The sequence below is a fragment of the Trachinotus anak genome, unplaced genomic scaffold (assembly GCF_046630095.1).
Source record: "Trachinotus anak isolate AG129_WGS33_773 ecotype Australia unplaced genomic scaffold, CSIRO_AGI_Tana_v1 ptg000013l, whole genome shotgun sequence".
NCBI lineage: Eukaryota > Metazoa > Chordata > Actinopteri > Carangiformes > Carangidae > Trachinotus > Trachinotus anak.
In genome coordinates this window covers 23,235,770-23,255,162 of record NW_027273864.1, presented here as the reverse complement: position 1 = coordinate 23,255,162, position 19,393 = coordinate 23,235,770, and the positions used below count along the sequence as shown (strand labels likewise).

The 19,393-nt window shown below is 36.5% G+C and overlaps 2 protein-coding genes across 3 annotated transcripts in view; both read right to left on the bottom strand.

Moving 5' to 3' along the window:
* Nucleotides 1–319: 319 nt before the first annotated feature.
* sycp1 (synaptonemal complex protein 1) lies at nt 320–9,520 on the bottom strand. 2 transcript variants are annotated; one of them, XM_071495560.1, is made up of 35 exons: nt 8,833–9,520; nt 7,796–7,925; nt 7,432–7,516; nt 7,267–7,310; nt 6,988–7,152; nt 6,765–6,832; nt 6,553–6,626; nt 6,395–6,453; nt 6,201–6,267; nt 5,958–6,031; nt 5,753–5,861; nt 5,014–5,108; nt 4,738–4,922; nt 4,567–4,634; nt 4,426–4,487; nt 4,198–4,314; nt 3,991–4,095; nt 3,761–3,864; nt 3,540–3,657; nt 3,322–3,392; nt 3,159–3,240; nt 2,991–3,053; nt 2,848–2,910; nt 2,696–2,758; nt 2,476–2,592; nt 2,280–2,390; nt 2,092–2,184; nt 1,911–1,985; nt 1,711–1,797; nt 1,476–1,598; nt 1,175–1,228; nt 973–1,041; nt 776–883; nt 564–629; nt 320–460 (listed from the first exon to the last, which is right to left on the bottom strand). In XM_071495560.1, exons 2-35 carry the CDS (start codon nt 7,922–7,924, stop codon nt 320–322), a joined length of 3,114 nt encoding a protein of 1,037 aa, XP_071351661.1. In that variant the 5' UTR covers nt 7,925; nt 8,833–9,520. The 2 variants fall into 2 exon arrangements, with proteins under 2 accessions (XP_071351661.1, XP_071351660.1); XM_071495559.1 differs by having other exon boundaries at nt 1,476–1,622; nt 8,833–9,504.
* A 994-nt stretch (nt 9,521–10,514) lies between these two features.
* The window catches only part of slc16a1a (solute carrier family 16 member 1a), a 30,489-nt gene continuing 21,610 nt past the window's right edge, over nt 10,515–19,393 (bottom strand). The window contains exons 2-5 of the mRNA XM_071495563.1: nt 15,285–15,553; nt 12,696–12,839; nt 11,720–12,493; nt 10,515–11,638 (exon numbers count right to left, since the gene is read on the bottom strand). Of these exons, the coding sequence (XP_071351664.1) occupies nt 11,403–11,638; nt 11,720–12,493; nt 12,696–12,839; nt 15,285–15,501 (1,371 nt within the window). The 5' untranslated portion in view covers nt 15,502–15,553 and the 3' untranslated portion in view covers nt 10,515–11,402. The remainder of the gene's footprint in view (nt 11,639–11,719; nt 12,494–12,695; nt 12,840–15,284; nt 15,554–19,393) is intronic.

Sequence of the window (19,393 nt, the reverse complement as noted above, 5' to 3'; positions counted from 1 at the left end):
TGAACATCAGTTATATAAATCATTTCATAGAACAGAATATTATGCAAAATACTTAACAGCATGGAAGGTGAGGGTGACTCCACTCAAAATCTCGACTTGCTTAAAAGCTGGAGTATGAACACCTACATTTTCCTGTCATTAACAATACTGTTTAACTGATCCATAAGAATATTTTCTATGCATGTTAAGAAATATATTTGCCTATTATTATTATTATTATTATTTGCCTGTTATTATTATTATATATTATTATTCATTGAGTATGAACTCCTGTGTAATATTGTTATAATACTGCTTATCTGACCTTTAATAGCACTACTTATGCAAAGATCTTCTCATTCTTCTTCTTCTTTTTCTTGTCACCACCAGTAACTGCAGTCCAACCAGCATCTCTCATCCTTTTCATTGCAGCTAACTTCAACGAGTTCCCTGGTGATTTATGACCAACAGGGCTCTGGATCTGAAAAAAAAAGTTGATCTAGTTTTTTAAATAAGAATTACAGGACTTATTTCATCTCTATCTGATTTTTAAATAGCATCACACCACCATGGCAGTGTGTTACCTTTTTAAAAGGATTGAGTATGCAGTGTGGAGCTGAAAAATTGGGTGTGGGTGCATTTGCAAAGGTCTGTCAGGAAGACAAAGAGAAAGCCAAATCAGCCAATCTGCTCATCTTGCACAGAAAAATCGCATAAAATTCAAAAAATCAACAGACTGGTACAATACTGCATACTTCTGACAAATCAAATATCAACCAGTAAAAATCTTTCTCACCAACAGATCATTTGGATCAGAGCTGTCAGACTTGGGGTCAAACTCAATGGTGCTCTTCCCCCAGTGTGCTGCTTTTCCAGCAGAGGGTGGTGTCCTTATTCTGTAGGACTGTAAATGAATTCAAAGAGTAAATGTCAGCAAAATTCATTTATATTTTTATTAATTTGGGAAAATGTCAGAATGATTCTGTATATTACTTTGATTTTTGATGTTCTGCCAACCCTGTTTGTCATTGTTGGGGTTTTCAGGTCTTCAGTGTGAACGTCCTATGATGCAAAGTCAGTGTAAATTAGTATGAATGATCCAGTAAAAAGAGACACAGATCAAAGAAAACATTTTAGTTGTCTTAATTATCATAGTCAGTTATTTACTTTATGAACAGATATAACTGTTACCTACCTTGGTCTTTGGTGTTGTTCCACATGACATTTTGATGGATTCAGTGTCAGATTCCTTAACCATAGAAAACATTAAATGTGTTGATGGTCTGAATATGATAGTTAAGTTCATACACAGTATTTGTACTTAAACTTTCCTGAGCCTGAAAATGCCAATTAAAATCCCAGCAATAATTACTTAAGAATACAAATTTAGTTACGACAGCTTGTTAAATTATTTTCTGACTCACTGCAACAATTCAAACCTGAAATGAGACAATTTGTTTCGCCTATCTAAAAACATTTTAGTAGATTGAACTCACAGCATTCTTCATGACTGCAGCACTTCCATTATCTTTGCGATAGAAAGGAGTTGTCCTGGTCTTGGAGAAGTCAAACATGCATTTCTTTGAAGCACTATCTTTTGGAGTGTCTGAACACCGTCCCTGTTCATAGTTCAATGCAGGTGACTAGAATTTTGAAAAATAATTTCTTGGTAAAATGATGATAAACAACATCATCAGCAGTGGCATATTTGCAGATGTACAGACTTTATACCTGCTTGTTCTCTGCTTCTGACATCTGAGTAATTTTCAGTGATGACATTTCTTTCTTCAAATCAGTTAGCTCCTTCTGTAGGTTTTCCTAATAGCAATGAAAGTGTTTCTTTGAAAAAAGAAATTAACTGACTCTCAAAAGTTAAAGCATATCCATAAAAAACAAAAATAAAACTGTAATGGATTCAGACTAGGACATACCTTCTTTGTTGTTTCAATCTCCAGCTGTTTCTTCAACTGATCATTTTCACTCTTATGTTTCCAGAGATCCAACTCCTGATTTTAAGAAATTCATTTTGGAAACATTAGGATATAACTGATTCATTATCTAATTGTTAATAGATAGAGATAAATCTTCATTTATAATTGTTTAGCCTCATACAAGTGATTTCCTCTGGGCAACAGCCTCCGTCTCTTTCTTCTTGTTCTCATCAAGCTCTGCATCCTTTTCTTCAACCATCCGGTCATACTGGCTCTAGTAATGACATGGACAAGTCAAGTTCCTTCCTGGACTGACAGTCATGCTGTAACAGACCATTTTGAACAGAATGTAATTTATAATAACCTAACCTTATGTTTTTCCATCAGTGCAACCATATCTGCTATCTTATGTTGACACTTGAGTTCTGCATCTTCCTTTCTCTTGACAGCCTCTGCTGCTGTTAATCTGAGCTTTTGTACCTGTAAGTCAAGATGATTTTATTCAGTTCAATTCAATTCTAGGGAGCCAAAAATCTCCCAAATAACTTTGTATTATCTAAGTAACCTCATTCTCAAGATCTGCTGCAAAGGTTGATTTGTGCTCAAGATCCTTTTGCAATTTCTGATGGACCTCCTCATTCAGTGCTTTAAGGTTCTGGGACTCATCTTGAAGACTGCTGATCTAAAGGCAAAAACAAGCATCTAAATTTAACAGGGTATTTAGTATTAGTTTAAATAATTTATATTGATATTACAAACTGGAAGAAAAAAAAACACCACCATACCACATTTTCAAATTGACTGGATTTTGCAATCTCCTTTGCCATTTGTTTCTTCAGTATTTTATTCTGAAAATATACAAGTGAACTGTTCAGCTAAATAAATAACAAATTCATTTCAAGTATCATACATCTATAGTTTTATAGTCATCACAAACCTCTTTCTGGTATCCCTCCTGGGCTTTAAGTTTAATTTCAATTTTTTTCCTGAGATTGCACAGCTGAAAGAACATTTCTTGTTATTTCCAGAAAATAGTAAACAATAATAACAGCTTTTTCAGTTTTCAGTTTTTTAAATTACCTTAGTTTCAACAGTTTTGATCTGTTTTTCTTTTTCTGTGATTTTTTCCTGCAGATGTTCACACTATACACAAAAAGCACAAAGAAATCATTGCTAACTACTTTCAGAACAGGCATCTTTATGAAGCAATGTGTGTCTATTGAGAATTAGTTTAGTTGGCATTCTTACATTTTCTTCAATTTTCTTCTGCAGAGTCTCAGTTTCTTGACATTTCCCTTGGATTTTGGTTTTAACGGAATTTACTTCTTCTCTATTTAATGAAAATAGTAAAAATTTAATCTAAAAAACTACACAATGTCAAAGATTTAAGGTCTCTGTCCTGCAAACTCACCGTAAACACTGGTTTTCTTCTTTGAGTCTTTGAATTTCTCTTGTTAGCTTCACAGCCTTCTCCTTGCTGACCTGATCAGTCAAACCAGTTTTCAGCATTTGCCATTCATATATACAGTAACTAATGACTACATAAAACAAACTGACACATAGCGCAAACAGCTACTGCACGCATGAAAATGGTGTGATGAAAATTACATTTGATTGGGTAATTCAGACCTTCATATTTGCCTCAATAGCTTGCACATTAGAGGATCCACTCTCGAACCGCTGTTGAATGGCCATCTTCTCAGAATGAAGCTCATTAAAGTTGGATAATAGCTCTTCATACTTTACTCTTTAAAATGACATAAATTAAACATTAGACATTAAGATTTGAACACTTCAATATAATATTCTATAAGCCAATATTGTAGAATGGCTGGCTATTAAGAACTCACTTATGCAGTGTGATGTCTTTTCTCAGTTGCTCCATCTGAAAGGTGTGTTCTTCATTTTTCTTTATTTCAGTAAACAACTGTCCCTCTAGCTCCTGCACTTTGATCTGAGTGCATGAAAACACATCATATTACTGAATAGTTTTTCATCATAAAACAAATTTCCCAAAAAGATTTTCACAGTGGGTAAGGGATAACGAATGGAGCAAGAAAATGAAAATCATGTCAAAAACCTCAGTCACAGTTGACTTCTCCTTTAAATCTTCTTGTGCCTTTTCAGCAGCTTCACAGGCCTTCTTCAGAAGATTATTTTTAGCAAAGGTTATCTCTGCTTCATTCTGCATCAATAAAAAGGGCATATAGGCATATATTTTAGGCATTTGTATTAGACTATCAAATAAACATCCTTTTTTCTGAGATGAAGTATCTATTTGTATCACCTTAAATAGTTTGACCTCTTCTGTTGTCCTTGAAAGCTTAGCTGTGAGTTCCTTCACTCTGAGTTCAGTTACATCAATCTCACCCTTCATGGACTCAATAGATTTTAATTTTATGTCCTTGGAACACAGCAACATGCAGAGATTAGTTTACAATGAATGTGGTGTTTAAATTACAATGAGTGCTTAAAAAACACAGACGCTCTTCCTCAAATTTAAAACACACTTTACCAGTTCATCTTCAAGGATTTTGATCTGCGCATCTTTCTTTGCACTCTGCTCTATGGTCTCGCCTGTTGAGTAAAACATTTTCTTTTAGCTTGACAGTACATCAAATAAAAATATCTACATATTTCACACAGTGAGACTTACGTAAAAGTGTGTTTTTCCTTTCAAGTTCCTTGTTGCTTGCCATGAGTTTATCCTCAAGTTCTTTGGCGCTTGAAAATGAGTGAAAACAAGAATGAATGAAATATGCAATGACAAGGAAAAACTGCATTTGGTCTACTGTGAATACTGTGAATTTTCAGGAGTCAATAATACCTCTGTATCTCTAGGGCTAATGAATTCTGTAGCTCTTTAATGGTTGTCTGAATCTGCTCCAGCGTCTCTGCTTGTTGATTTTTTACTCTGCTGAGCTCCTGCAAACTTAAGTCTTTGCTTTGGATGATCTGTGCATATTCTTCTTTACTTTGTTCCAGGGCTGCAGCAATAGCTTCGTGGTTTTTCTTTGAGGGAGGGATAATGACTCAGTCAAAGCAGATACAACACAACAGAGCCCAGTTTCACTGAAACTGACAAGAATCCTAACACACTCACCTGAGTTTCTTCAAAGCACTGCTCAGCAGTGTGTAATTTTTGAAGAAGGGATTCCTGTTCAGCTTTTGAGCTTTTGAGAAGTTCATATTGTTGATCTGTAAAGATAGTAAATATATGCCATAATTTTTGGTATCCTCAAAAAAAAAAAAAAAAAAATCACAAATAATACTGAAGTTCAAGTCCATTGAACTTGACTTGGACGCAACATAAAAAAATATCTACAATATGTCACATATTTTCATATTGAGACACTGCACACTGAAGAGGTCAGAAATGTTTCTAGATGGATAGTTCAGAATTTAGAATTTTAGAATTTCATTCTGAGTTGGTGGTTTAGCATTTATTTTAAGTTTCAATAAAGGCTGTTGTGAAATACAGGATATATGCAAATCTGTGAACCCAGTTTCAGGGTCACATGGTTGAATTAATTCAATCCTACTGCTTCACAGAGAATTACTTGAATATCACTGTCACTTGTTATTAAATTAGACATTCTGGTGAGTGAATATTATTGTTTTTATTACAATGTTTTGTAGCTTCTCTCTTTCTCTTTTAAAGGGAATGTTTATCAAAACATTGTTAACAAAACACTGAATGTTGTTAAACTGAAAAACTGACACTGAAACATTTTATATAACAAAATGATGTTCAAACAAAACAACTGAAAACTACAAATTACAAAACATTTTGAATTTAAACATATACAAACACCATATTTTGAAAGCTAATATGATCTTACTTTTTGCCTCTTGGAGTTGTTTGCAATGCTTTTGGGTTTCATGGAGGTCAAGCAGCATTTTTTGTAGTTCACTTTCCTTATTCTTAAGTTTTATCTGAAGCCCGACAACCTGTGAATGCAGCATCACTCTTTAGGTTTTGTTTCAAAACTTGTAATTACATGTTACAACTTCCCAAATAAACTGATCTCTCTTTTTTAAACTAACCTCTTCCTCCTTCATGTTATATTCTTGACAATATTTCTCTTTTAGTTCTTCAAATTGTAGCAAGCCCTCTTTCACTGGAAAAAGATAAAATTATTAATTTTCTTATTGGTGGACATATTATCTTGCTTGTAAATCTATCAATATTTCATCCTGTGTTATTCGAGGGTTGATTTTGTCCTTCATGTTATTTATGAAGGATTACTTTAGTGAATAGCCCAGTAAACACACAGAGACAAAATATACCTTTCTGCATCTCTTGTTGATCCGCTTCTGCTCGAATACGAAGGGTTTCAAATGCTGCAATCAGTTTCTACAGAAATAAAGTTACTTGTAAACTGACAATCAAACCTCATGTCCTATCCTTTTACTAGCTCCTGTCCACTAAATAATCTTTAGTAAAAAACTGTTTCATTATGACAAATTTAGAGGTGTTTCACCTGAATGCTCTCACTATTTTCCATAAAGAGGTGATGTGTTTCCTCTCTTTCAGATTCAACTGCAAAATGTTAAATTTTGTTATAGAATATGTGGCACTGCACCTTAACAATATAGCTGACGTACATGGGCAGAAAAATTTAAAGCACTTTTTACTTACACAGCTCCATTTTCTCAGCCGACCGCTGAAAAGTATCTTTGAGTATATTACACAAGTTCCTGGTTCCATTGTTTCTGCATTTAAAATTTGAAATAATATATAAACAAAACATTTTAAATAAACAAAACATTTATATTTGAAATTCAGATTGTCACATTTATCAGGCTTTTTCAGAGCATGTCTATTGGGCATTTTGCAAACAAAACCCATACTTGTTCCTCAAATCCTCATTTTCACTAATCTGTTCCTCCAGCTTTATACTGAGACTTTCATTTCCAAACTGTAAAAAGAGAACACACACAACAGATAACACTAGATGTCAAAGAGAGTAGTTAGAGAGAGTTAGAGTGTGTTAGAGCTGTTCCTTAATTATCAATAATCTTTGTATGTGGTTAGAGAAAGAGAGACAGACAGAAAACTCAACAAGGAACATACCTGTAACTCTTGAATGGCTTTGCGTTGAGTTTCTATTGTCCTTTTGTTTTCTTGGAGTCTTCTTTCCTTTTGCACAGTGTCAGAGTCAACTTTGACCTTCCAACACTGAATTTTCTCAACTTCATCAAACAGCTTGGAACAAAGCTGTCCAGGATTGCAATTATTCTGGGGAATTGTCACAATGATGGGAAGTAAACTGAGGTACTTCGCAATCAACATGCTGCAAAGGCCAAGCATATTCTATTCATGCTCCACATTTTTGTACAATGGAAATATTACCTCATCTTTTTCCATTGGTGGCACAACTTTCATCTTGGGGAAGTCTTTGAAGGACAATAATGAATTTACATGTTTATCAACATGTATGATGTTAATCAACATGTATGATAACTGCCAGTTCTTTGCGTTTGAATTATGAAGCTAGTGTTGCTTAATAGAAAATACCTTGTCTGATTGGTTTAGTTGGTGTAACCATGCTTGTATTTTGGAAAGGCACGCTTTGTCCTTTCTCAAAATACTTGCTGTAACCCTAGGGAAAAACAGCAATTACACTTAGTCATCAAAGGCATTAATGATTACTGCCTCTTAGACAACAGCTGCCCCATTCATTAACACATTCAGCTTACAACACGGAAAACAATGCCCACAAGTGTACATACTCTATGTGTAAAACTTTCAATGCTATAAAAAAGTTGGCTAATTATTGTGCTGAAGGACTGTGTCAGTGCTGAGCTAGCATCAAAGTGTTTTGGCATTAGTTTATTCATTAATATTTACTGTTGGTTAACTATTGGGTTATTTAACTTACCTGCTGCAATGAATTCATGAAGTCACCACAGTTCTCAACAATTTCCTGAGGTCTAACAGCAGATACCTGTCCATTATTCACCCTTGGGGGCACCAACAGTTTGAAGTTAAAACCTCTGTCTCTCTCCATCCTGAAATGACCAGACAGTTAGATATAGCTGTTATTATGAATCGTGAATTGAAAGATAATTTTACATCTTTAGGCGACGGTTATTTTACTGAAGCCCCCTGAGATGTTGAGAGTGGATGTGTCTCTGTGAATACTTCTAAAAACTGACAAGAGGCCCAAACCAGACACAGATTTTTTTGCAACAACTCATAAAGTTAGGGAGCCAGTTGTTTAATCTTATATGACTAAAATGAGCAAAACTCCCCATGCACAGCCAATATTAGCGACCAGGTGCTGGTTCGTTGCAGGAAGTAAAATTAAAATCAAACTTGACCCCTGCACCACTGCTATACCTGTGTTTTATATGCTTGTTATATGTTTTGATATAACATCTTCATTCATAGAGTAACTACATCTGTCCAATCAATGTAATGCAGTATAGTATTCCCCCATCAAATAGTGGAGTATATGTATTAAGAGTCAGAAAACGGAAATACTCCAGTACAAGTACCTCTATGTTGCAATTGCAGCAACATTACTTGAGTAACGTTAAATGAATAATAACACTACTTACTTTCCACCACTGAAGTAGTTTACTGAGCTCTAACGTTAACTGTTCATGTCTAACTTCATCGACTACGGGAGGAAAAAGTTTTTACAGATAATATCAGACAGTATTCACATAATTCACATTTCCATTATTCACATTATTAATATATATTATTATTATTACGTTTAGCCGTTGGCTAATTTAACCGATTAGCTGACCAATGAGTTTCAAATAGCAAGTTAACCGGTATCACTTGACCATAGCTTACTTAGCTAGTAGGTTAGCTAAAATCAGAAATTCCGACAAAACAAAAAACAAAATAGCAACAAGCCAAAAGCATTAAACTTTATGTTGGCAAACAGCAGCCTTACAACCTTACCTGCCAGTCGCTGGGAAATTAATATTTAGTTAGACTAGTTAAACCGTTAACTGTTAACGGGTTTTAATCTGACCACGTATTCGGGCACCGGCTACAATCTTGTTCAACCGGTTGTTAACGGTTTATTTCAAATATTCCAACGGTCACCCGGAGGGCTACTTCCATTATCGGACAACAATCCGGTAAACAACGTTATATTCTGTTTTAAAAATTGATATGGACATGCTTTTCTTAGAAACAAATCACTTAAAATATCTGTGAATTACTGACATACAGGTGTGGAAAGTAACTTCAGTCATTTATTCAAGTGAGGTGTATCTCACTGTGTCCGTTTCCTATCATTTTATACTTGAACTCCACTCCAGTTAGGCAAGTATTGTGGTTTTTACTCCACTACATGTATGTATTTAGTTACTTTTCAGATTCAGATTAATAGTATAAAATAATTTTAAAAAATATAAAATGTATCCTACTATTATAAAACTTGCAAAACTGCCCATGGGGGAAAACTCACAAGCTACCCAATAGCATCAATAAATAAATAAATAAATAAAAATGTGTCTTTACCAACTGGTGTACACATTAATCCTCAATAACTATAGTCACTCAACATGAGCCAGCTGATGATCAGTTTTCCATGTACTAGTGGTGGGTGATGGTAAATCGGGGGTACTTCATTGGATTTACTTGAGGTGTTATGTGGTGCCACTACTTCCATGCAAGTATAAACTGATCAATAAAGCCACAAGTAAATTTGGAAGGGGAAAAAAAAGAAAAAGAAGAGGTTCCAAAGTGATTAAACACATTTTATGGCCTATGAACAGGACGTGCATTATGCAAAGCAGAATAAAATGAAAAAGTGCCAGCCTCTCTGTGTCCCTGAAATTCAGTACAGATGCTTTTTTTTTTTTTTTTGAAGATTTCTCAGATGGAAAAAAGAATGACTGAACAAGCTGTTTTTAATTAATTTTGAAGGTGTAATATTTTGATCCAAAGGACCAAGTCCAGGATGACACCCAGGCCCCATCACAGCACTTCAGTCTTGTCCAAAGAAAGATACTGTTAAGACTAAACCTCTCTAAAAACATTTCTCATTCTAGTTACAACCAAAATTGTTGCGTCTAAAAGTGGAATGGGAAAATGCATCTTCTCACCACTGTTATAACCACTGTTTCTAAACTTTATTTATGCAGCAAAATAAAATAAAAAAATCTCCTGATTCATGTAGAAGATCTGCTGCTACTTATTTCATAAGTAGGCCTTTAGTACCAAGAGAGGGCACGGCTGGGCTGGATTAATATCATTCTGTTTAATGAGAAGTGCAGTATTACACTGATTTGTGTCTTTGAAACTTGCCAACGATGCACAAATGAACAGTTTTGAACATGTTGACATGTTGACATGTTGACGCTCAACCAGTGGAAATTATGTCAGCTAGACTATTATTATAGTCTAGCTATGGCAAGAGCATAATTTGATAAAATGACTTAATGCTGTGGAGGCATTTGTCTTATAAAACAACAAGTGTCAGTAAATCTAATTATGACTCTCCTTCGTCCAAATTGTTTAAAAAAGAATGCTATGATATGGTTGTCGTTACAAAAAAAAAATAGTGTTAGTACATCTCTAAAGAACTCACGCTTCTCCTCATCTAAGATTTATGAGAAGCACAGACTACAGAGGACTTTTATATTCTTGTCAGATGACAGTTTATTTGATTTTTTGACATGTGTTTCATATACAGTCACTTGTAGTCCTTGGCACATTCTTCTATTATGTGAATACACAAAGTTGTGCAACAAGTTTTAAAGCCCTTAGAATTATTGATAATTCCAGTCATCCATCATCTGAAATGGACCAGGACAACATGTTTAAAAGAGAAAAAAATTTATGAATATATTTGTGGAATATACAAAATGATAGTGGGACCATGAATGTTTTCAAACCTTCAAAAATGGCACTGTGCTATCAGGTCCTTGTGAACAAAAAAAGCTCTTTATATATGTGTTGAGAGATGGTATGATATGTGAAGTGAGGTGAATACTATAGTTAATTATGTTCACAGGGAATGTTTGAATGTAGTCTCTTTTAAAAAGTAAAACCCTTTACTGCACAAGTTCCCTGGTGAAAAATAGCTTCAATTACCTGATAGCTAGTATCAGGTAGGTTAGAAAGCTAGTATACTATATATAATGTGCTGAGGCAAAGTTACAGAAGAGTTATAGCTATACCATATGAGATTTAAAAAAAACCATAATATTCTAATACAATGCTATAGAAGGCTAAACAAACCTGAATAGTCTACCAAACACAGTCCCTATAAGAATGGTAGAGGTATTTTATGTGGATTGTTCATTAGAGTTTAAAAGACTTTAATTAGTGTGTTAATATTTTACATTGAATTGCATATGAGGTTCAAAAACAGGGCATTATGAAACAGGAGAGAAGCCATAACTGAGACAGAAGAACCTTCATCTGCACTGTTTCACACAAGCACCTGTTTTTCATGAATATACACCTCACAGACAACATAAAACAGAACAAAAATGTAACTTCACATGTACAGAATATTAGACAGTGTCTTCTGTGCTCCTAGCCTCTGCCACTTCCTTGGCAGCATTGTCCCTGTTGGACTTTTGTTCTCTACCTCCCACCCTGGCCCTCTTCTCCTCCTCTTTTTTCTCTTTGGCCAGAAGTCGATAGTTGAGTCCCATCCCTGCAAACAGCAAAAAACTGGAGACGATGAGGAGGATCCCGCAGCCCTGGTACGTGTACTTGTAATCGTGATAGATGTCTTTGAACCTCCCTGTGAAGATAAAAAGAGAAATGCTTCAGAATCATCAGTGAGTCATCATTCCACACTTCACATAACGGGTGATGAACTTACCAAGCAAAGGGGGCCCCAACAACACAGGACCACACTCCACAATAGTGACCAGCCCAACAGCACTGGAGAAGCGCTGAGTTCCCACCAGGTCCATTAAGGTCTCAAAAAGCACTGAGCTCAGCCAGCCAAATGCAAAACCAAAGAAGATCGCATAAATGACGAAGCCTTTGTAGTCTACTGATACTGGAGCAAGAATGTGGCACACACCATTGTACAGCACAGAGGCAGCAAAGAAGTACTGTATTCTGGGACGCACCCATTTAGTGTTAGCCACAATGCCCATAGAAGGCCGGGCAATCATGTCAACAAAAGCCAGCACGGACAATAAGAAAGCTGCCCTTTCTTTGGGGATTTCTTTGCTCTTTGCATAATTACTGAGGAACACCAGTGGTGCAAAGAGGCCAAAAAACATGATAACATTGCCAAAAATATAAAGCAAGAAGCCACGGTGCTTGAACAAAGAGAGGTCAATGAAGCTGTTAATTGTCTGCAATGCAGTCCTCCTCTCTGTGGTCTTCTCTGCAGGTTTTGGTTTTGGTCCTATAGGCCGCATGAGGGAACCAGCAACACAGCAATTGAAGAGCAGGCCACCAAGAATAAGGAAGCTTCCCCTCCAGCCAAACTGGTCAAAGAACCAAGTGTTTAAAGGTGCCAGGGTGGAGAGAAAGACGGGGCTGCCAGCCATGGCAATCCCATTAGCAATAGGTCGCTTCTTGTAGAAATACTTTCCAATCATGGTGAGGGCTGGGTTAAGGTTGAAGGCCAATCCCAAGCCTAAAAGAATAAATTCAAAATAATTGTGTTAATCTTAAAAATATGATCTTAAAAATATGAGCTTAAGTATAAAGCACTTGGAGATTTTAGGTATTTCTTGGTGTTTTTGTTTTATAAGAACACAAGATGGCAACAGTGCACAGGAAAATAATAGGGTGAGTCATGACCAATCTTAAAGATATATAAAGTTAAAATAAGGTACCTCCCACCACACCAATACAAAAGTACAGTGCTTGAACAGAATTGCAGAAAGAAGCAGCAACAAGGCCCAATCCAGACATGCATCCTCCTGCCATCATAACAGGACGACTCCCATATTTATTAACCAGGATGCTGCTGATAGGACCTAAAGAGAAAAAAAAAACAATGCAACAAAAGACACATACACATTAGAAGCTGAGAGATGGGGATTTCTATTCAGTCATCAATACACAGTTGTATGTTTAACCACCAGAGGGCTCTGGCGCCACAGCTGTGGCTCAGCAAATTCAAACAACTTCTGCAATCATTTTTGTCAGTGCTGCACTGCAGTAGATGTGTTCTCATGCCATTAATAATGCGATCTGTCAGAAAAACCATGAAAGGTGTAATTAAATAATCATTTATTTGGTTCAGAGATTCATAAAGAATTACAGAGGAATAATTTGTTTGTGAATTCTTATTAAATGGACTCTAAATGCATTTTAAATGATTATTGGAGGTACCTCAGATCAGACAAGTGGGTTGTGGTATTAATGTATGTATGTTTCTGTGTGTGTGAGAGAGAGAGAGAGGGGGGTGGGGGTTAATATAACAACTGAAATGTCCTTATCTACAGTTTTTTTTGCAGTTCTGGCACCTGCTACAACAATTCCAAAGAAAGAGTGACTGAATCAGGCAACAGTAAATCAACTTATTAATATGTCTGCACCTTGGATTCAAGAGCAATTCAAGAAAATCACTATGTGCTTGTAAACAAATGCCTAAAATGCAAGGAGGGTTCAGGTTGCAAAACACCATTTCCATCTATGGCTTATAACAACTGGCTTAAATGAGTATGAGGATCCACATGGAAGACACTTCTGCCTCCCTGCCAAATCTCTGCACTTCCCAATGAACCTAAATAGAAACTGACAGTTTTTGTTTAGAGGTTGTCCAGACTCATTTGCCAGCACGATGCAAGACAAAGGGTTTTTAAATTGTAATACAGGGAGTCTCCACACTAACAATGAGTTCTTTCCTTCCGCCTTGCAGGGAGAGTTGCTCTGGATGAAAAAGGTTGGAGACAAACCAATGTAGAATATTATGAATGTAATGAATCAAAAATTGAAGGAGTACAGAGGTTCGCAACAGTGGGCTGTTAATGAACTCCTGCTGATGTGCTCAGCATGTTTAACATACAGACAAAAACAGAGTCAACTGTCATCTACTCACAGCACTGATAAACACTTTTTCACTTTCTGTCAATTATCACCCGTCCATATGTGTATATTTACATATAGGCATTCGCATTAATTAACAATGTTACACCTGGACACGGAGAGATATTGACCCCACTGTGGCACTGTGTCATAACTTGGAGAGGTGCACATGTCGCCTTTACAGCCATGACAAAAGGTGGTAAATCCACACAAACTTAAATCCATTATGTGCTGCTTCTGATAAAAAAATATTACTTAACACAATGCCAAATGAGAGACAAGTTCACAGTGTAACTCAGTAAACTTTAGCCACTTCTTCCAACGCTTGCATGCCACCCTGCATCTACTTATTAAGAGAATGCGTTGCTGAACAATAAGCAGCATTGATTCCGTTACAGGGACCCCTGTACTTCCATTGTACAGTAATGAGGGCTTAACTTGGATGTGATGTTTCGCTTGCCTTTTGCATGTAATACTGTTGTAAGTAAACAGGAGATATATGGAAACGTATCTGCTTGTAGAGAATATATGTAGCAAAATATGATGTGAATTTAAGTTTCTATGTAAAATATTGACCACAATGCAATGGATGCAATGCTAGCCTGGAGAGAAAATACTTTACTGTTTGATTGCTTGCATCCCTTGCAAATAAATGTTAAACTAATGCCAGAATAGAAGATTCGATATACAGTGTTTTTATATGGTGTTATAGTTCACCACCATCAGTTTGGCACACTAAAGCAACTTTCCTGAAACCTCCATGAGATTAGAAAAAGATGCCTGTGTCATCATTTTCCCAGTTTATCACACATTAGAGTAAAGAGAAGAGCAGTGTTTTGATTTCAGAGCAGACGGTCTTGAGGGACGAGGAGGGCTCCTTTGAACTCTGTTCTCTCCGTGTTGAATATCATGCACAAGAATAGAGCCTTATCATCTGCGGACTAGCCAGACCTGTGTGACATCACCTAGTGTCTCAGTCATTTCATCAGCGCAGGAACACAACCAAACCCCCGGTGGTCTTTCACTCTCAAGGCACAGGGGAAAACAATCAGGGGATATACAGGGCTGAAAACCATTCATGTGCTCCAGAGACATATAATATTTCACTTTCATAAACACGTCAGTAAAGGAGTTACAGTATTGTTTTATCTCAATACGAAATGTTTGATTTAGGATGTACTATAATCCTGAGAATCTGTGGCCTCTTTGTGGACAAACCAAGGCTGACAGGCTGCAGTGTACAAGTCTGGATGAAAGCAAAAAGCTGTGGCTTTTGGATTGGCTTTTCACTGAACACTGCAAGAATAAACATTTTACAATTGTGCTAAGAGCCAGAAACTGATTCAATCTATAAGTCTTCTTGGCAGGCTGTATTTTGGATCATAACTCACCTCCGCCGTACATGCATGCTAACATGATGGAGGAGATCCAGGACACCTGGCTGCTGCTCACATTGAAGATCACCTCAATCTCTTTGAAGAAGACTGTGATGGACTTCGGAAATGCATATGAGAACCCAATAGAGATGAAGGCCCCAATAACCACCATCCATCCCCAGCCACCTTCAGGCGGTGTGTAGCCTTGAGGACCACCGATGGCAGGAGCCATTTTTGCTCACAAAACTCCTCTTCAACTTCAAGACGTTTTTATGAATGAGTACCTGTTCAGAAGAGAACAAAGCAGCACAGGAAATTGCTTGATTAGCCTTCGTTATGTACGTATGTATTATATGTATGTATGTATGTATTTTTCCCGGTTCTTTCAGATTTCTGTTTACTATTGAGGCCGGAAGAACTTAATAGAACATGTTTTTAAGAATAGTTAATTGACTGAGGGTTAAATAAATAATACATTCTTGGATCGTTTAAAGTAAAGGAGTGAAATAAATATAACAAACCATCACTAAATACATCAAATTATATGACTTTACCCTGTCTGCTGGTGATACCTCTCTGTTTACTTTTTCAGCAGAATGTAAAATGTCAGCAACAACAACACATACTCCTGTAAGGAGCCTTGCAAATGGTTATAAACAGGGGTTGTGATGTGATTTGTGATGAGGGGGAGCCTTTGTCTATGTGTGTGTGTGTGTGTGTGTGTGTGTGTGTGTGTGTGTGTGTGTGTGTGTGTGTGTGTGTGTGTGTGTGTGTCGGGGTGTGCATATTGGACATAAGTTTAAGAAAAAATAAAAAGCAGATGCATAGATTTTTACACCACCCAACCTCTTGGATTAAGTCAAGAAACAGCACCTGCACTAGTCTGGATTAGTTAGATTGAGGTGTGATAAAAAAACCAAGAATGCATCAAGGACAGTTTATAAATGGTTGGAACAGGACAGGAAGTGATTATTAGGAGAATGGCTATTTCATATTTAAAAAGGTATTTATAAAAACATCATGTAGTGTATCATGTAGTAAGGGTTGGTAGGTTGCAGCCTACTAGACCATCTTCAGGTTCAAACAATGACAAACGATTTACATTTATGACCTTACAACACATCACAATATAATTTGAATGATCAAACCCCTTGCTTGTTAAACAATGTTAAACCTGAAGGTTGCTCAATACTCACAAGACCATCTTAAAAGTCTAACAACTGGAACAAAGTACGAACAATCGGGATGAATGAAGTGGTCTCATAACAACTATCTAATACCACCTGTTTATTTTACTCGCTCCAGTGGTAGCTATTCTCATGGCCCCACTAGCTACTGTAATTCTAATGTTATACAGGAATGCATAATCATAACTTCAACAGCAGATCATTTGAACCCACATTATCTCAAATGAAGCACATAAACTGCGCCCTGATGTTCAGACTTTGTCCTGTGTGCTCAGAAAGTCTATTTAACATAGGCCTATATAATTATATTTCTTCATGATGGCGCTGAGGTTTCCTCTTTCTTTAATTATGTTAACCAAATATCTAAAATTATATTACTAGATTTCAGTATAGATGGTCAATTATATTCATGATTTTTCTAAAGGCAAACCTGTTATTGAATCATGAGAATGTTTCGGAGACACTGAGACACAGAGTGTCGCTGTAACTAACGCAACTCACTAACGCACCTGGAGCAACTTGCATGGGAATAAATAACAAGAACAGATATGTGAATATTTCTCAATTCCCCCTGGTCTGAGTAAGTCGCTGCTGTGGCGCTGTGCTGCTCTGTCCTGCGTCTCGGTGCGTTGACAGTTTCTTATCGCGCAGTCTCCGTCTGATGACGTCTGATAATTGATAACAGTGACATAAAATGCTCGTTGTTAACGTTGGTTTGGTTGAAGCAATCGGCTCAAATCTTTCTCTTTGAAGTCTAGAGAATGACTGATCAAGAGCCATATGCTATCAGGTCTGGCAGATTTAGAAGAGTACAAGTGAGACATGATGATGTGATTTTAACTAAGAGGAAGCTCAGCTCAGGCCCAATTGAACCCCTGGTTATAAAGTATTTCATCATACAGTATCTAATTTGTTAATAAAATATTTAAATAGTAAATGTGTAATAAATGTAATTTATTACAATTTTAGAATCGAATCAAAACATTTGATAAAGGTTTCAAAAAAAGAGACAGGCAGTTTGGAAATTTTATGTTGCTAAAGTTTGCTAACATTGTCACTAGGCTACATATCACCCTATCACCTGCACGTTCACCTTTGACTCTCAGCAATGGTAGAAATGAATTATGGCTGCGATTTGTGGTTCAGACACCTGTTTGTCAAACACTTTTTATGCAGGGTTTACTTCATTAAAAAAAAAGAACATTTATAAGGGTGGAAATGTGGGAAGATGTGGTTGAACTGAAGGTTTTTAGTTGCATATTTGCTACAGCACTGTTCAGCACTGTTCGGAGGCGTTGGTGTCAAATGTTTCAAAACTGAGGACAAAACACTGTGCTCACGTCAAACAGACAGTAGAAGAAGCAAATCACCCAGAATTGCTACTGCAAAAGTGCAAACCTTTTCACCCTTCAATTATACAATTATAGCCATGTTTCATGTCTTTTTAACAACCAGTAAGTGCTCGTCACATCTGAAATGTTTTTGCTTTCCCTAACTCAATGACAGTTTAAGATTAAGGAATACATTTCCGGTCTTGCTTTGATTTGAATTGCTCTCTGCATGTATTCACTGAGCTCCCACCACATCTTCCACATTCTCTTTAGAGGTGATGAATAAGAGTCCATCTGCAGAGTCAAACAACTTACTGTATTGTTTACACAGAGGAGAATATCCACAGAGAACATCGATCAGACTGTGAATACAGGTTGAATTCACACAACTCAATAGCTCAGGGCTATGCTCGGGAGTAGGTGATGATCTAGTGTTTTTCAGCCAAGGAGGACTTGATTTGGTTGATGAATTGGTTTAGCACTCTGAAAACCTATTGGATAAGCCAGTTGTGTGCAGCAAGTAGTGAATATTTAATGTGTTAAAGAACTTTTGTTATTGAGCTGGGATTTTAGCTGTGGCTATGCAGCTGTAAATATGCCTCCTGCATTATTTTACAGATGCAATAGGTAATGGAAGTAGGAACTTGTCTCCTTGTCTTTATTCATTCTGACGTTGTGGAATAATTAGATAGTAACCACTTGGCTACAACAAATTATATTTGCATATGGGAAACACATAAAGTGAACATATTTGAGCATAAAGTGCTGTGCTTTATACATTCTTTAAAGGTTTTTAGACCACCATTTACACCCAAATATGGCAAAGAGAATAATCAGTATTAATCTGTGCATGAAGTACAGGGTTGGTGTAGTTAACCTAGCCTAGCACAATGGAGAAACAGGAAGCCTTTAAAAATTACAACATACAGCAATACTAAATGAAATGTGTTTTATTAATTAAACCAGTGTGTAAAAAGGGATGGGATGTAAAGGTTATATGCTAGAGTGAGTTCTTAACAGTCAGCTGTTTCCCTGTACTCCCAGGGTTTATGCTAAGAAAAAGCTAAGCTAAGCACAGCTCTGTGTTTACTGCACATACAGACAAATCTTATAGATCTCCTCATCCTGCTCTTGGAAAGAAAGCAAGTGTGTGAATTTCCTGATATGCTATTTCTTTTGTCATAAATATTCCTTTTTCCCATTAGTTCTGTCTTTTATTGTATTTGTTTTAACTCCTTAGACAATTCCATGGTGGTTAAATATTTGATTCTTATGTGATATTAAATATTTGTATTCAACTTTATTCGGTTGGTTAGATTTCTAACCAGAGTTCTATTCTGCCAGTATAATAATCACCGCAGCCCAGACTTTTCACTGTTAAGTGGCTGCAATGCTGCAATACTGTCTTACAAATCACCAATGTCCAAGCTGGAGACACCATTAGTCTAATTGATGGTACTTGGCAATCAGCTTGCATATTAAGTATTTGTTCTTCCTCTACTTTCTGATGTTTGGAGTACATTCTTATTGGAGGAACTTTTTAGTGGTTGCTTCTTTTACTTGATACCAGTGTTGTTAAATGTGGGCTACATATAAGTAAGACTGT